Here is a 16,936-nt window from a genome sequence, read left to right as displayed (position 1 = left end):
GGTGCTTGTTATCTTCATTATAAAACTTATATTATATCCCAATTAAATTATTAATTTATAAAAAAATAATAATAATTTTAGAGCAATTTGAACCACAATCAGTAAAAAAAAAATTCTGAAAGAATTCCAGGTAAAAATATATCAGAAACAATCTAAATGATCTGTCTGTTTAAAAATAATTCAGAATCAGAGTATCTTGTATAAACGTGTTGATCACATGTTACTCCTCCCATCAGCATCCTGATTGGCTCGCGGCTCCACATGAAAGCAAGAGGGCAGGGACAGTCTGCGCGAGCGTGTTCAACAACAGCCAATCACAGGCGAGCTCTTCTCGGGCGCTTATAAATATAGCGGACTGTGTGGAGCTCGAGTCAGAGCGCGGAGTGCTGTATACAGGGAGCGCGGTGAGACAGCAGAGGGAACCGTGTCTGCCTGCCTGCCTGCGTGTGTTTTGGACGACGGAGTGGATATATCTCCACTTGGATTTAGTCTTTTTCCCCTCGATTTTGAGTCAGAATGCGCCTTATCCAGAACATGTCTACTATAGTGGAGTACCCGAGTCCGGAGTGCCTGTCCCACAGGGTCCTAAAGATAGCCGTGCTCGGGGGCAGCGGAGTCGGCAAAACCGGTAAGTGTGCATCTTAAATTCGTTTAAAAGCACTCTCTTTATATTCTCATTAAATGTTTTAGCTCTAAAGCTTATAAACCCTTGTGCGTTTTGTTTCCAGCTCTCGTTGTTCGATTCCTGACGAAGCGCTTTATTGGAGATTACGAGAGAAATGCAGGTAAAATGAGAGCTTTTCATTTCCAGAGCTCATGAAGAACATCTGTCCTTCCTATCGTGGTGTTGACTAACATTTCATCTATTTCTTTTTTACAGGCAGCCTGTACTCCAGAGAGGTCCAAATTGATGGAGAACAAGTGGCCATTCAGGTCCAGGACACACCTGGAGTCCAGGTAAGCTGATCGAAACAGAAATAATAGCACCATGGCCCTGAACAGTTCTGAGATCAGTTCTAAAATCTCAGACCTTTCAGCGGAATATAATGCCGGATTCTAGAACTGATCTCGGAGCAGTTTCCAGATGCACATGGTGAGGTTGCTTTTTTTTGTAAGAGAACACATTTCTTTGGCTTGTTTCTAGGACTCCTACTTTCATCCCTCAGCTTTTAGTGTCACCTCACTGCAGTTTTCTAAGCCCACAAACATCACGGCCCCCATATAAATGGATTTCTATGAAAGAACAGTTTTGTAAATAAAAGGTCTTTGGAATGGTTTTTGTTGAAAAATTCCTTAACATGATCTAAAAATTTTACTTTTCAGACAGACCTAGAGAAAATGCTCTCACTGAGCTTTTACAACATTACTAAAGTTTCTATAGAAATGTTTGACTTTAGACATCGTGGTTCCCCCTGCCTCCTCCTCATTTTTCCTATAGCAATTCATTACTTGTTAGTCCTAAATGACATTGTACTCACTCCGTCTCTCGGGTATCAAGGTTTTCCGTTAAGAAAGGCAAACTTCAGTAATTAAGAAACATCAGGATTCATAATATTGAGGTTGTGCTTTTTCTCTTCTCATTTCTGTGCTTTGATTTCTGTTATGTTGACCGTTTTAAAGGCGCGCTTCCCAATCCGGGCAGCGCTCCAAAAACCACAATGTCTGTACTTTAGTCTGCACGTCTAGTGAACTCATTTCCCTCTCAGTTCATATAACGGTTGCCGGAGCTAACTGATACTTTCCTGTCAGTTTCCTCCTTATGGTCACCTCGGGCAGTAAAGGAAACTCTTACACTGCCGTAAGAGTTACACGACTAATAGCTAGCATGAGGTTATATCTAATTTTCTTTTTAAAATTTTCTATATGGCTGTGTATGAATTGTTAGTCATGTCATAACCTAACAAGTTATGCACGGCAATTTTTTTATTGCCATATAGTAAAAAAACTATAACCTCATGGCAGTGTATCACTTACACTTACGAGGTGACCATGACTGACAGGAACCCTTTTATAGTGGCATTTCCACTGTGTGCCACTGCTAACTTACCATCTCTTTCTTTCAGGTAAACCCCAACGGCCTGAGCTGCACCGAGCACGTGAGGCACTCCATCCAGTGGGCTGACGCTGTGGTCATGGTCTATTCTGTGACGGACTGTCACAGCTTCGATCTCATCAGTCAGCTCCATCAGCTTGTGAGTCATGTGTATGCCGATAGACCAGCACCACCGGTTATCCTGCTGGCCAATAAGGCTGACATGGTGCACGTGAGGAGGGTGGAGGCGCAGCAGGGCCCAGCACTAGCTTTGGCACTCGGTTGTGCTTTCTACGAGGTTTCTGCTAGTGAAGACTACAGTCAGGTGCATGGAGCGTTCCACAGACTTTGCACAGAACTTTCCAAAAAACAGGTGTCGTTTAGCACCAATGTAAACGTGGCAACGGCCAGCAATGAGAAGAAAAAGTCGCCTCTTATCCCCAGGCCCAAATCGCCCAACATGCAGGACCTGAAGAGGCGCTTCAAGCAAGTGCTGTCAGCGAAAGTTCGCACGGTCACCTCTGTGTGAGGAGGAAACTGGGGGCCCGAGTGTAGGGCTGGACATGGTAGAGCGACAAGGCGAGGATCCGAAAGGCAGGAGCTCGCTAAAGTAAAGGTTTGATCTGGAGCCAAACTGCTAAATCAGCAGGCCAGATCTACAAACAGAGGTACTGAACTATGACCCCTGACTTGTGAACTTTGACCAGCTTGGCGGGGCAGGGTGAGCAGTCTGAGCCGCCGGGACTAAAGCGCGTGGATGGAGCAAGATACAGAGAACCTGTGTCTAAAAACTGTCTTAAAGATGAAGAAATGCAAAAAGGATGCTCGGACTAAAACATAATATTAACATACGCACACATGGCGTTATACTGTACCTGTAGACAACTTCACCAGGCAACCGAGCTCGTGAAGGACAGAAGGTTGGTTATTTTTATCGACACAGACCTTTTCTTTTCGTCAAGGCTTGAGCGCTCAGCAGAAACTGAAAGCTGGCATTGTTAAAGGAACGAGGCACTAAAGCTGAAGGGCACAAGTATGTGTGTTTGTGTTAAACTCAGATCTTCAGTGACGAATTAAAAAAAAATGCACTTTACATCATGCCCCAGGGCAAAAGATTGATCTTATTTATTGTTTTGTGATTTGAAATAAAGTATTTGATCTTAAATATCTTCTCAACTTTTTTTTTGGTCATATAACAGTCACAAACTTGGTTAATGCACCATGAACACCAAGTCCATCCACACTTCAAGTCTCCGTCTCTCACACAATACACAGTTATTATTTCAAAATACAACCATTTATGAATTGTGCAAACAGTGTACACTGTAATAACTGTCCTTAGCCTTGATGTCTAGCATTTGTGTGTCTGTCTATGGTAAATACAAAATAGTGTCTCTTCTTTTTGAGAATAGGCATGCTTCACTCTGTGTGTGTGGTCTGCATTCCCTTCTCACACTCCTATATCAGGTGAGAGTCTGTCAGTGCTGAATAGCAGGTGTGGAATATCAGCTGGCCTCAGTAGTCTTGTCGAGATCACCAAAACCTGTGCGAGACAGAAAGACACACTGTACATGAGCTCACGCAGCATTGACGCCTACACACACATACAGTCCACTCATTCACTACAGATATAAAACAATACTACATGAGGTTCTGATTAGATTTTACAAATTTTTAATTTACAAGAGACATTCAAGTCAAACCAGGACTTTAAACTATGCAGAATAACAGTAAAAACTGCCTTCATTTCTTTATATAATCCCTCTGTTACACTAATGCACTTATCCTAGGATTTTACTAGTGCTTGGATACCATTAAGGTAGAATTAAAGTAGTGATGGGAAGTTTAAATAATTTTAGTGACTCGGTTCTTTGAATCTCGTTTATCAAAATGAGTCATTTAGTTCATTTTGTTCTTTTGATCAAAAATTAAATAAAATATGCATCTTCAATAAAAAAAGACCCCCAATAACTTTTGCCTGTAGTTCCAGTAATCAAAATATTACAATGCAGCTAAGGACATATTATAATAAACAGAATGAGCAGCTCACCTCTCATATCTTCCAGTCTGAGTCGTTCATTTTTTAAAACCTATTGCACCGCATAGCGTCTATGGGAGTCACATGACAAAACAACGACCGACTGAGAGTAGAAAAGTCATTAAGAAAGAAGCGCCCAATCCTGTACATAACCTACGGAGGTTTTGCTGTGATTTGTGCATGCGCACCCAGTAGAAAATGAACAAATCACTCTACGAGACTACTCGTTCTTTTAAATCACGTTAAAGATTCATTCAAAAAGAACAAATCGTTCATGAAGGACCCATCACTATTGCAGAGCCAATGATCATTGTCACTGCTGAAACACTGGCCTCTCTGACCAACAGTGGTGGACAGTAAAAGGTCCTGCACTGTCCTGCAAACCCCCCCCCCCCCCCCCCCCAAAAAAAAAAGACGACTATCAAACAAGGCCATTTTCCATTAAAGGCGTTCCTGGAAGGCCAGCGTTTTAGATGTGAAGCAGTGTACTTCTGAAACGTGATTTTTGTGTTTCTATTTCTCTCCTCAACCATCCTGCTCACTAGACCCCAGGGACACAGGACAAAAATGTTTTTGTTACCATTACATTTAAAATGTTTTTTTTTTCTTTCTAAATTTGCATTTACTTTGAATATTACTTGGTGGTATATGTACTCTAAGGTGTACATACTACATGTAAACCTACACGCCACAAATTATCCTTCTATTGACAATCACTGTGCTTAAGGCTGCTGATATTAGAATATTACATTTGAATAGTGAATTGAGATCTGTGCTTCGGCAGACTCACTACACTATAATGAGGCAGAGACACTTATAGCCACCCTTCTACAATCCTTTTTTTAGTAAACCATTGATCTAAGCCCTATTTATGGAACGGCAGAGTGTTTTTCTCACTGAAAGCAGAGATGTGAATGATTCACTAGATTTTACACGTCCGTAGAGGAAAAATTTCCCTAAAACACACACAATATCTTATCGATGCCACTAAAAACAAACACAAATATACAGTTGTGTTCAAAATAATAGCAGTGTGTTGAAAAAGTGAGTAAAGCTCCATATCCATATAATAACTTTTCATTTAAATCACATAAATGCATTGGACTCCCTGCACGTTCTATTTTGAATCACAGCATGAAGAAAAATGTGCTAAATGTTTTATTAGTTTACAGAAAGTGAAGAAAAACTAATATTAGTCTGTTCAAAAAAATAGCAGTGTCATCATTCATCTTTACAAAGTGATGAATTTACAGTTTAAACAAAAATGCTTGATATCTTTCTTGTGCATCTCTGAACTAATATTTAGTCGTATAACCCTGCATTCTGAGAACTGCTTCACATCTGTGCTGCATGGAGTCAACCAACTTCTGGCACCTTTGAACAGGTATTCCAGCCCAAGAAACAGCATTTTTTTTGTCTCAGAAACAGCATTTTTAATGTCAGTTCACAAGTTTTCTTTTGGATTAAGGTCTGAGGATCAGGCGGGACACTCCATAACGTTAATCTTGTTGGTCTGGAACCAAGATGCTGCTCGCTTACTGGTGTGTCTGGGGTCGTTGTCTTGTTGAAACACCTATTTTAAGGGCATTTCCTCTTTTGGCATAAGGCAACATGACCTCTTTAAGTATTCTGATGTACTCAAATTGATCCATGATCCCTGAAATGTGAAAAATAGGCCCAACACCATAGTACGAGAAGCATCTCCATATCATGATGCTTGTGCCTCCATGCTTCACTGACTTCACAGTTTTTTTTAACCATGGGACTTTGCGGGGGGCTTTTTGCTAATAGCTTTTTAGTTTTGGTCTCCATTTTAAAGCAGTTGATATCATTTAGCAGAGCAGCCTATTATTTTCTGCACTTTGTATGTTTTCCCATCTCTAATCAACTTTTGAATCAAAGTACGCTGTTCTTCTGAGCAATGTCTGGAACGACCCATTTCATTTTCAGAGAGAAATGCACAGGACAACCTTTTCTGCATTTATCCTTGAATTTTTTTATCCTTGAATTTGTTTTTCACAAAATAATTTACATCTCCAGTTGAACTCCACACTGCTATTATTTTAAACACGCCTATTTCAATTAATGAAATAATTACACAGAATCAGGTGCATCCAATCCTGACTGTTGGGTCTGTTGTTTTCTATTACTCCACTACACCTACAAGTAAAATATTTACCATGAAGAAATATAATTTCTGCCAAAACAATTATTGATCTGTTCGCCGATGTTGGACTGCTATTATTTTGAACACAACTGTATGCATTCTGAGGTCAAGTTGAGTGTGGGCTGTTGGGAGCTTTTGTCTTTTCTGCTACAGTATTATACTTTCAGATTTATGCAGGAGACAGAGCTTTGATCTACCACAGCACTTTCATTCAGGACAGACTCAATTACACTTCTGTTCTGTCTGACACATAAACATATGTGCATGCATAGACACACACTTTAATTTTAAGCTTTCATTCTTTGTGATAATGAGCTCTGAGAATTATCCTGATACAGGACTCTGATGTCCTAATGAATACAGGTCGGCATGCTTGCGTGTATGCAAAGATTATACAGGCACATGTTTATCTGTGCATTTAGCAAAGTGTCTAAGTCAAACTTTAGAAAATGTATAACTTTGTAAAAGCTTTACAAATACCAATAAGTAGTTGTAAAACACTATATTACACTCTTCAAAGTATCACCCATTACACTCTCCACGGTATCACCCATTACACTCTCCACAGTATTACACTCTCCACTGTATCACCCATTACACTCTCCACAGTATCACCCATTACACTCTCCATGGTATCACCCATTACACTCTCCACTGTATCACCCATTACACTCTCCACAGTATCACCCATTACACTCTCCACTGTATCACCCATTACACTCCACAGTATCACCCATTACACACTCCACAGTATCACCCATTACACTCTCCACAGTATTACACTCTCCACTGTATCACCCATTACACTTTTCAAGGTATCACCCATTACACTATCCATGGTATCACCCATTACACTCTCCACAGTATCACCCATTACACTCTCCACAGTATCACCCATTACACTCCACAGTATCACCCATTACACTCTCCACTGTATCACCCATTACACTCTCCACTGTATCACCCATTACACTCTCCACAGTATCACCCATTACACTCTCCACAGTATCACCCATTACACTCTCCACGGTATCACCCATTACACTCTTCATGGTATCACCTATTACACTCTCCACTGTATCACCCATTACACTCTCCACAGTATCACCCATTACACTCTCCACTGTATCACCCATTACACTCTCCACAGTATCACCCATTACACTCTCCACTGTATCACCCATTACACTCCACAGTATCACCCATTACACACTCCACAGTATCACCCATTACACTCTCCACAGTATCACCCATTACACTCTCCACAGTATCACCCATTACACTCTCCACGGTATCACCTATTACACTCTCCACTGTATCACCCATTACACTCTCCACAGTATCACCCATTACACTCTTCACAGTATCACCCATTACACTCTTCAAGGTATTACCCATTACACTCTCCACTCTCCACTCCACATATTACATGGTACATTTACATATTTACATTTGGGCATTTGGCAGACACTCTTATCCAGAGCGACTTACAATTTTTACCTCATTATACATCTGAGCAGTTGAGAGTTAAGGGCCTTGCTCAAGGGCCCAACAGTGGCAACTTGGTGGTTGTGGGGTTTGAACCTGGAATCTTCCGAACCGTAATCCAATGCCTTAACCACTAAGCTACCTCCGGCCCGGTATCACCCATTACACTCTCTACTGTAATACCCCATTATACTTGCCACTATAACACCACACCAATCTGTCCACTGTGATACCCCAATATAATCCCTGCTGTAACTCCCCATTATACTGTCTACTGTAATTCCACATTATGCGCTCTACTGTAACAACACAACGTTCTCTCTTTTGTAACACCCTATTATAGTCTCAACTGTGATACCACACCATTCTGGTTAATGTAACACCCTATTATATTCTCCATGGTATTAGCCATTACATTCTCTACTATAACTCCACACCATTCTCTCCACTGTAACACCCCATTATACTCTTTACTGTAACGCAACACAAGTATTAGCTAGATGTTTGATGTACTGTAAATATTGGTAAAAAACTTAAGTATTGTGATAAGTCTATATAATCACCTGTGTCCCTGCTTTATGGGTGGCGACAACCTCACGGATAAGGCGGAGCTCCGATGCAGTGACTCCACCCACCATAAAAAGAATCAGCAGTGGATGATCACTTGGATGGGGCCGATTAACCTGCAGACAGGGAAAGAATTAGAGTTACACTCCTAATATTTTTCTGTTCTGACTCGGATCTCAGTTGGAGGTCCAAGTCGTGACACACACACACACACACACACACACACACACACACACACACACACACACACACACACAATGGTGGCCAATCAGGTTCAGTTACAACTATAGTTGACCTTTACTTTTTTACTTCAGGTGTATGTATGTGTTTGTGTGTGTGTGTGGTAATGGCAGAAGTATTGTATTTTTCAGAACCTTAATAAAAAAAATACATCATATTTAAAACCCTTTTTTAATGCCACGGTGTATCTGTCCTGCGGTGGAGATGCCTTGTGGTCTTTATCGGTTATTCAGAAGGAACTGAAAATTGTCTACAGGCATAACACGTATAACCCGTGTATGCACACACACACACACACACACACGCACGCACACACACACACACACACACAAACAGATGTTCTTTACGAGTGAGCCGTGTGGTGGTTAGCCATCCCTGCTGGACATGAATGGCTGGGGCAGACATGCAGGTAGCATGTGATTGACTGAGTGGAGCGACAAGTGGATGATTACTAATGAGACAATCACGGAGACAGAAGGGGACGCTTCCTCAGGATGTAGGAAATAAAATTCATGAATTTAATTGAATTGCTCCTCGATGGTTATCGTCCACAACTAAGGATGCGTGTGTATAAATAAATAAAGTACGTCTCATTGTTCACGTTTAGGAGCACATGAGCGTTTGTGAGCGAGGACGTGTTAGACGCCACAGGGGAGGACACACTGCGTGTACATGTGCATCTGCAGCAACGTGCTCATTTTCTTGTATATAAGAGAGAGGGAGAATGATAGATTGACAAAAGCAACCTCTCTCTCTCTCTCTCTCACACACACACACACACACACACACACACACCACACACACACACTTTACTGGTTAACTAGCTCAGTTAAATGCAAATGTATTATTTTTCATATTACAAATATCAAAAGAAACAGAACAAAACCATACTTGCAATAATTATTGGCACCCCTCTAAGTATGAGCAAAATATAAAATGTAAACATAATTCAGATATTATAAATCCACAGGAGTATTTAATAACTCCAGACAGTACTGGTACTGTAAATGAAAGTGGTCTTTGTGGTCAGATGGGACAAAAGTGTCTTCTTATAGCTTCTGGGTAAGAAAAAATGAGGAACGAGTGTGTTATTGACCAAGTGAGGTTGAACCAAAGCTTAAAATTATACATTATTTATCTATTATAATATATCATATCATATCATATATACATATACACACACTGTATATACGCAGTGATCTCTAATCTGTGATAGACTCTTAGCAGGGCTAAGTTCAATTATGAGAGCACTCAAAAACACAAGACATTTTATTAATCCATTCAACTGTTGTACGTTTGTGAACGTTTTGCAAGCACTCATTTAATACAGCCCCACTGGGCTATCATGTCATTCCTGTGCTCTCGTGCCCTGTCCATAGTAAATGTCCATAAATGCTCATTGAATTTAACATTAATTTAGCACTATTTAATAAACAATTAATTTATGGTTACGCACCAAAGTTCGGGTGGCAGGGTTCACATTTGTTCAAGTGAACTCCATTAACAGAGTGGAGTAATTAAAATTACATAATTTGAACCAGATTTCGTTTTAATTGAAGCAAACATGTCCAGTGTGAACACACCTGTATTTTAAACAAGGGTGCCAATAATTATGAATACGAACACATGGTTGAGTTTACCTTCATAAACATGCTGAAACCCGTCTTGAGCAGGTCAGTAAGTCCTCCAGAAGCGTGCTCAATGTCTGGGCACTCAGGTCGGCTTGGGTTGAAGATTTCCTCCAGAACCTGCTTTACGAAGGGACGATAAGTCGCCTACGGACACCAGAGACAACACCAGAGTGCATGGGTTTTCATTCAAGGGCATATTTTTTCAAGAACAAACACAAATAATCAAACGATGATTCAAATCTGACATACATACAGTAGCTCCTCAGGGTATTGGCTGATTGGCGTTGATTTAGGATTAGTATTCATGGAAGGATATTTGTCTTTGGAAGAGACGACAATACAGTAGAATTCGACATGACACAGACTGAGCCTTACATCATAAAAACAAACAGTATAGTGTATTACTGAGGTGAAACATTTACCCAACAACGAATGACAATTTAAACACGGGGTACAGTAGAGTCTAAGTAAATTACACAATCACAGTGTGTGTGTGTTTAGGGAGAAAATGTTGAGATAGAAAGAAGAGAAGTTCCATGCTGGGGTTTTAGACAACTACTGATAAATAATAAAAATGATTATTAAGAAGTAATTGTGAAAGTTTTTAATAATGATTTATACTTCCTGTGCACCATAACCGTTTGCAGGACATATAAAGTAGTAGTGGTGTTGGTGTTTGAAAAGTTCAAATATATAAGAATGAGATGATTCATGTATCAAGGATATGGCGGAGGAATGCAGAAGCACTCCAACGAGGATTATCTCAGAGGAGCAGCAAAATATAGCACCTACACAGCTTGGTTCTGACCTTCAGATAATCATGCAGGATGTGAGAATAAATTCTGTTATAGTGTGTGCTGGAGTTATAATGAACACTAAGTATATACAGTGGCAGGAAAAAGTATGTAAACCTTTTAGAGTTTCATGGTTTTCTGCATTCATTATTCATATTTCTGCATTTTAGTCAATTGGAGTTAGGTATTAGCATACCTTTTTTGGAGGTGTGGACTAAAGCAACTTTGACTAATAAAAAACAAAAACTAAAATTTAAGTATTTATTTAGAAAGAACACACAGCACTACATCTGGCGTAAAAAGGCCACTGCATATCATCACAAAAAAATCATACCAACCATAAAGTATGGTGGAGGAAACTTATGAAAAGTTATTAGAAAATTATGATTTGGTCTTGCCCTGTAGCATCAGGACCTAGCCAGCTTGCAGAAGATGAATTCTCATGTGTATCAATAAATTCCTCAAGAAAATCTGAGAATGTCTGTAGATCAGCTGAAACTCTGTAGAAGTTGAGAGATGTAACAGGACAATTACTTAAAACGCTGGAGCAAGTGCACAACAGAATGGCATCAAAAAAAATAAAAATCCATCTTTTGCAGTAGTCAGAGCCCAGACCTCTGTTCAGGTCCGATCCAGGAACCACCTGTTTTTGATAATTACATTAAGTTTATGCAAAGTAGATATTTGCAGTGTTCACTGTTATTTTTCAAGACCTCAGCAATTCGCCCTGGCATGCAGTCAATCAACTTCCAGGACACATCCTGACTGATGCACACCCATTCTTGCATAATCGCTGCTTGAGTTTGTTAGAATTTGTTCGTTTTTGTTTGTTATCTGCCTATTGAGGATTGACCACAGAGTCTCAATGGGATTAATGTCTGGGGAGTTTCCTGGCCATGGACCCAAAATTTCAATGTTTTGTTTCCCAATTGTTAGTTAACAATTTTGCCCCATGGCAAGGTGATCCATGTTATTTGAAAGGCCTTGCTCAACTTGCTCATCAACAAACTGTTCTTGGATAATTGGGAGAAGTTGCTCAGAAGAATGTTTTTGTACCATTCTTTATTCATGGCTGTGCTTTGAATTGTGAGTGAGCCCACTTCACCTTGGCTAAAAAGCAATCCCACACATGAATGGTTTCAGGATGCGCTACAGTTGGCATGGCACAAGACTGATGGTAGCGGGAATAAATATTTATTTATTAATAATATTTATAAACAATATTATAACATAATACAATGTTTATTAATAATATTTATTAATTCGATATTATATTGGTTCTAAAAACGGATGCTATTTTAGAATAATATGCTTTTGGTTTTGCTCGGGAGGACATCAAGCAGTTACTCAACTGTATTTTTTAAGTAAAAGAAGATAAAGAAAAGCCAGACGCCTGTAGCTGCCTTACAAAAACAAGTCTGTGTCAGATTAGGGTAAAAAAAAGGGAAAAAAAAGAGTGACTTCAGGTGGGTGATGTGAACACAGCCTTTGTTATTTTGAGATATTCAGATACATCAACAGTGTGTGTAATCAAAACTTAAGAAAGTATTTTTTGTAATAATTTGTAAATTTTGCATTTTTGTATTGGCTGAGCAATTCTTCTCCTATTGTGACCTCAGTTTAAGAAGATCCCCTCCACCATTTGTTGCTTAGCTCTGCTTTTCTTAGGAGGGGTGTGGCTCAATAATAGCTCATTTACATAGACACTGAAACTGTGTGTTTGGAGGAGAAGTGAATAAACATTTCAACTCAAGCTGTAACTTCTAGAAATAACACAATGTAACACAAATGTAACACAAATGTAACACTGTAAATAAGAGCAACATAAAAACCTTTTCAATTATCTAATGCTTACAACCCAATCTTAAATGACTGTGTAAAGCTGCTTTGCGGCAATGATTGCTAAAAGCGCTATACAAATAAAATTGAATTGAATTGAATTGAATTAAATGGATATAAACGCCAAAATATGTATCACATATCACAATTAATTGTTTTATATCAAAGAGGAAAATACAGGACATAGGTTCTTTAATATATTAATTATTTATGATTTTTAAGTCTGGGTTTTTAATGCTATCCAGCTAGGTCATATCAGATAATTAAAAAATATATTCCAGATGTCTGTGATAGTGCTTTGGGACAATGTCCATTGTTAACAGTGCTTTAATAGCAGTAGGCACTCACTGACTCTAATGAGAGGAGTCTGGTTTTCTCTCTGCAAATGCCCTGATGAGTGCTTCCAAATGGTCGGGTTTGTCAAGCTAATGTTTTGCATTTGACAAAAAATATTTATAAGTCCCCTTTATGGAGAAAATAAAAGCGGTTTGTTTGCATCGTGCTATAAGAGCAGTCGTTTCTGTGCAGGTACGGAGTTTGCAACTTCAACTGGATTTTTATTAAGCAATTAAAATTTTCATGTTAAAATCATAAGCTTTCTTATCCCATTGGCATATTATTATTATTTTTTTTTAGGAAAAAAATGCATGAAATAAGCAAAATCATATGTAGAATAATCTAGCAGTAAAACAATATTTCATGCTTTTAAATTCTTTATGGTTTCCCAACACTATGTATATATGACTTTATAAAAAGGTTTTTGCCCTATTTTTTTACAATGCATATTGTTATATACAGTAGTTTATTTCATTGACAGCTACAACATTTCTTAGTTTATAAACCAAGATGTTTTTTGTGGTTGATACTAAATGGAGTTCGAGCATCATCGACAGAATTTACCACGGGCCTATAAGGAAACTCTTTATTTAAGACTGAATCAAAGCAAAGCTATAAACAACATCTGCCCTGTTGATCCTGAAAAAAAACCACTTCACCACAACCTGAACCTGGTGTGAGTCAGAGACACAATAACACACACACGAATGCACTCCCATACACACACATCCACCCACACATCTGTAAAGAGCTTACTGCCATCACTGACTACACAGACTAATGATCATAACAATGCTAAGCAGAAAATGAACTGTTTTAACTTCATTTAACAATTTCGTGAAAAACACCCATATTAGGTTAAATGCTGACGGGAATCCTTTTACATAAATTGACAGAGAGTATGTGATCACTACCAGTGATTAAGCCTGCACTTTTCATCATGCGTCAGACACTAAAACAAAAACATCTCCACCATTAAACCGTCTAACACCCACCCGCTCAACTTAAAATGGAACGATGGTAATGAAAATAAAAACAAACTAACCATCAGCGGAAAACCCTCATGTTGTATAATGGTGCAGTGGGTCATCCCTTAGTCATGTAATGCAGAATGACACAAACACCTACAATCTCTATTAATATTAATGTTGTTCAAATCAAGAATGAAATAATAACTACATGACCTTCCAGGTCAATGTAGCACTCCTACTCTACATCTCATAAAAATAAAACGGTGTGTGTTCTTACATAAATAACACAGTACATATAGTAAAACCCAAAGTATCACAGTCACATTGTGCTCCAGAATTACTGTCACACTTTACGGTAACAAGCAAAATGGAATATTTAAAAAGAACACCAGATGTAGATATCTTGAGCGCAAACATACAGGAAATAGTGAGTCAATGATCTAGCAGTTTTTTTTTTTGTTTTTGAAAATACCAAAGCAACAATGTGAATACAAGTGAGTGTGGTGGAGCAAAGAAAACCGTACAATGTGCAGGACAGGGGCTCCTCCATGACCAGGGTAGAGAACCGCTGTTCTTTGGCATGGGTTGTATAGTGGGACCATGGGCTGGGATTTTGAATGAGTCTGTGGTCTAGCATGGGGTCTATAGTGGGTTGGTGGGCTGACATCAGGTGTATAATGGGACAGTAGTCTAGCATGAGGTCTATAGCAAGTCAGTGATCTACCGGCATCAGGACTAAAGTGTCTGTAGTGTGTTGGTGGGCTGGCATCAGGTCTATAGCAAGACAGTGGTCTAGCATGGGGTGTATAGCAGGTTGATGGGCTGGCATGGGGTTCGTAGTGTGTTGGTGGGCTGGCATCAGGTATATATTTTTATAAATAGATTTGCCTTAGGTAAAGAAACAGATCTGGGGAACTCATGGACGTAGAGTATTATGGTGAACTGGTATGTTTGGATGCTGTCTTCCTCACTCTCATTGATCACTCAGGTTTGCTGACGGTGAGGTGATTGTTTGCTTTACATCTCAGGAAGCCCTCATGTTTGTGTTTCCTTCTGGCTCTCCCTTTTAGTTATGCTGTCATAGTTAGTCCTGCCGGAATCTCTGCTTGCACTCTACAGTTAATATACATTCACATTATACATTGTGTGACTGTGACCATACCTAACTGCCATCTCTCCTCTTCTTATCTTTCTCCCCCTCTTTCTCTTTCCTCTCTCCTCCTGTCCCCCCCTTTCACTCTTTCTCTCTCTCTGTCGAACTACACATGTCGTTCCTGAGCTGCCAGTGATCCAGACTCCCTCTGCCCTCCGGACCTGTCTGCCCCATCCTGGTGCCCCGCTTTTGGCTGAAGATCTCGTCACATGGATGCCCCGTGTGTCTCTCCGGGATGCGTCTGGTGTCTGGGGATGATTCTCTCTACCTAGAAAATGGTTCTGGCCTTGACTGGTGTTGGCAACTGTTTCTCTGGGGACTTGACAGTTCGATAGTTCAGGACTGGAACATCATACAAGTCTACCTGGGTCTTCAATAACTACCTGGACTCCATATTAACATCAATTAACATCAGCTATTATAGCTGAACTGCCTCCCACCCTACACACTGTATAAATGCAGATCATTTACTGCTTTCTGTTTCACCCATGAGGATGGGTTCCCTGTTGAGTTTGGTTCCTCTCAAGAATTCTTCCTATTACCATCTCAGGGAGTTTTTCCTTGCCACTGTCGCCCTCGGCTTGCTCACCAGGGACAAACTGACCATTTTGATTCATAAGCATTCACATTTCATACAAACTTAAATAATTCTTTTGATTGTGTAAAGCTGCTTTGCGGCAATGACAATTGCTAAAAGCGCTATACAAATAAAATTGAATTGAATTGAATATAGTGTGTTGGTGGGCTGGCATCAGGTCTAGAATGGGGTCTATGGCAAGTCACTGGTCTACTATGGGGTCTATAGTAGGTTAGTGGTCTATAGCATCGGGTCTATATCAAGTCAGGGATCTATCTGCATCATACTGAACCAAGACCAATTTATTTTATTTATGCCGAGAGACTAACAGCTCCTTTTAAGGTGGAAAGTTTTCTTGCGTGCTAATCCCGTTTCAGCAGTTGAGGATTCCCACGAAGGAACAGGCAACTTTGTGCCTACACTCATCTCCTAGATTAGATTCCATATGAAAAAAATACATTATATACAGCACAAATGTATAAACATCATAACCCGATGTTATGAACATTAGAAGTAGAGATTTTCTTAACGATGCCAAGTTCCAAAGTAACTTTATTGAAAAACCTATTTAATTAGATTTTTTCCACTAATCGGGAAGCCAAGAAGTTTGCCTGTGGAAATCATTACGCTGGAGTGGTTTGGGGGAAAGGGGTTCCTGAGTGTGTGTATGCATGTTTGTGTGTGTGAGCATGTCGAGGGACAGCATTCATTTCGTAAAAAGTACACCCGTGTTTTTGTGCGTGTTAAGCCATGTTTTCCAACCTTCCAAATTCAAGACACCTGTTTAGTGTCCAGGCCTCACTACATTAAAAACAAAGAAAAGTTAGATATTTATGATATGCAAGGAGAAAAGCTGACTTTTGCAATTAGGGTGAAATCCATTTCGAGACAATAATACAGCAATTTGTCCGCAGGGCATAGAGGCACCATGCCAGGTAATATAATACATTCCAGTTAAATAAAAGCAGCATAAAATACACTCCCTGACAGGCACTCTTTTTCACATTTTATTAAACAGGTCACTGACTGTACCCACTGACTTGCTCATACCACCTAATCGAGCTCTTTGGTTCGTTCCTCAACTCTTATAGGTTTCACAGTAA

The 16,936-nt window shown here is 39.6% G+C and overlaps 2 protein-coding genes across 2 annotated transcripts in view; one reads left to right on the top strand and one right to left on the bottom strand.

Annotated features, from left to right (window-relative positions):
• Positions 1–369: 369 nt before the first annotated feature.
• Positions 370–3,197, top strand: rasl11b (RAS-like, family 11, member B). Its single transcript, XM_053488967.1, has 4 exons — positions 370–628; positions 729–785; positions 881–957; positions 2,064–3,197. Exons 1-4 carry the CDS (start codon positions 517–519, stop codon positions 2,559–2,561), a joined length of 744 nt encoding a protein of 247 aa, XP_053344942.1. The 5' UTR covers positions 370–516; the 3' UTR covers positions 2,562–3,197.
• scfd2 (sec1 family domain containing 2) overlaps positions 3,134–16,936 on the bottom strand; it is a 133,198-nt gene continuing 119,395 nt past the window's right edge. The window contains exons 7-9 of the mRNA XM_053488965.1: positions 10,173–10,307; positions 8,289–8,408; positions 3,134–3,575 (exon numbers count right to left, since the gene is read on the bottom strand). Coding sequence (XP_053344940.1) covers positions 3,483–3,575; positions 8,289–8,408; positions 10,173–10,307 — 348 coding nt within the window. The 3' untranslated portion in view covers positions 3,134–3,482. The remainder of the gene's footprint in view (positions 3,576–8,288; positions 8,409–10,172; positions 10,308–16,936) is intronic.

This window comes from Clarias gariepinus, chromosome 27 (assembly GCF_024256425.1).
Source record: "Clarias gariepinus isolate MV-2021 ecotype Netherlands chromosome 27, CGAR_prim_01v2, whole genome shotgun sequence".
NCBI lineage: Eukaryota > Metazoa > Chordata > Actinopteri > Siluriformes > Clariidae > Clarias > Clarias gariepinus.
This window is presented reverse-complemented; position numbering and strand designations above follow the sequence as displayed.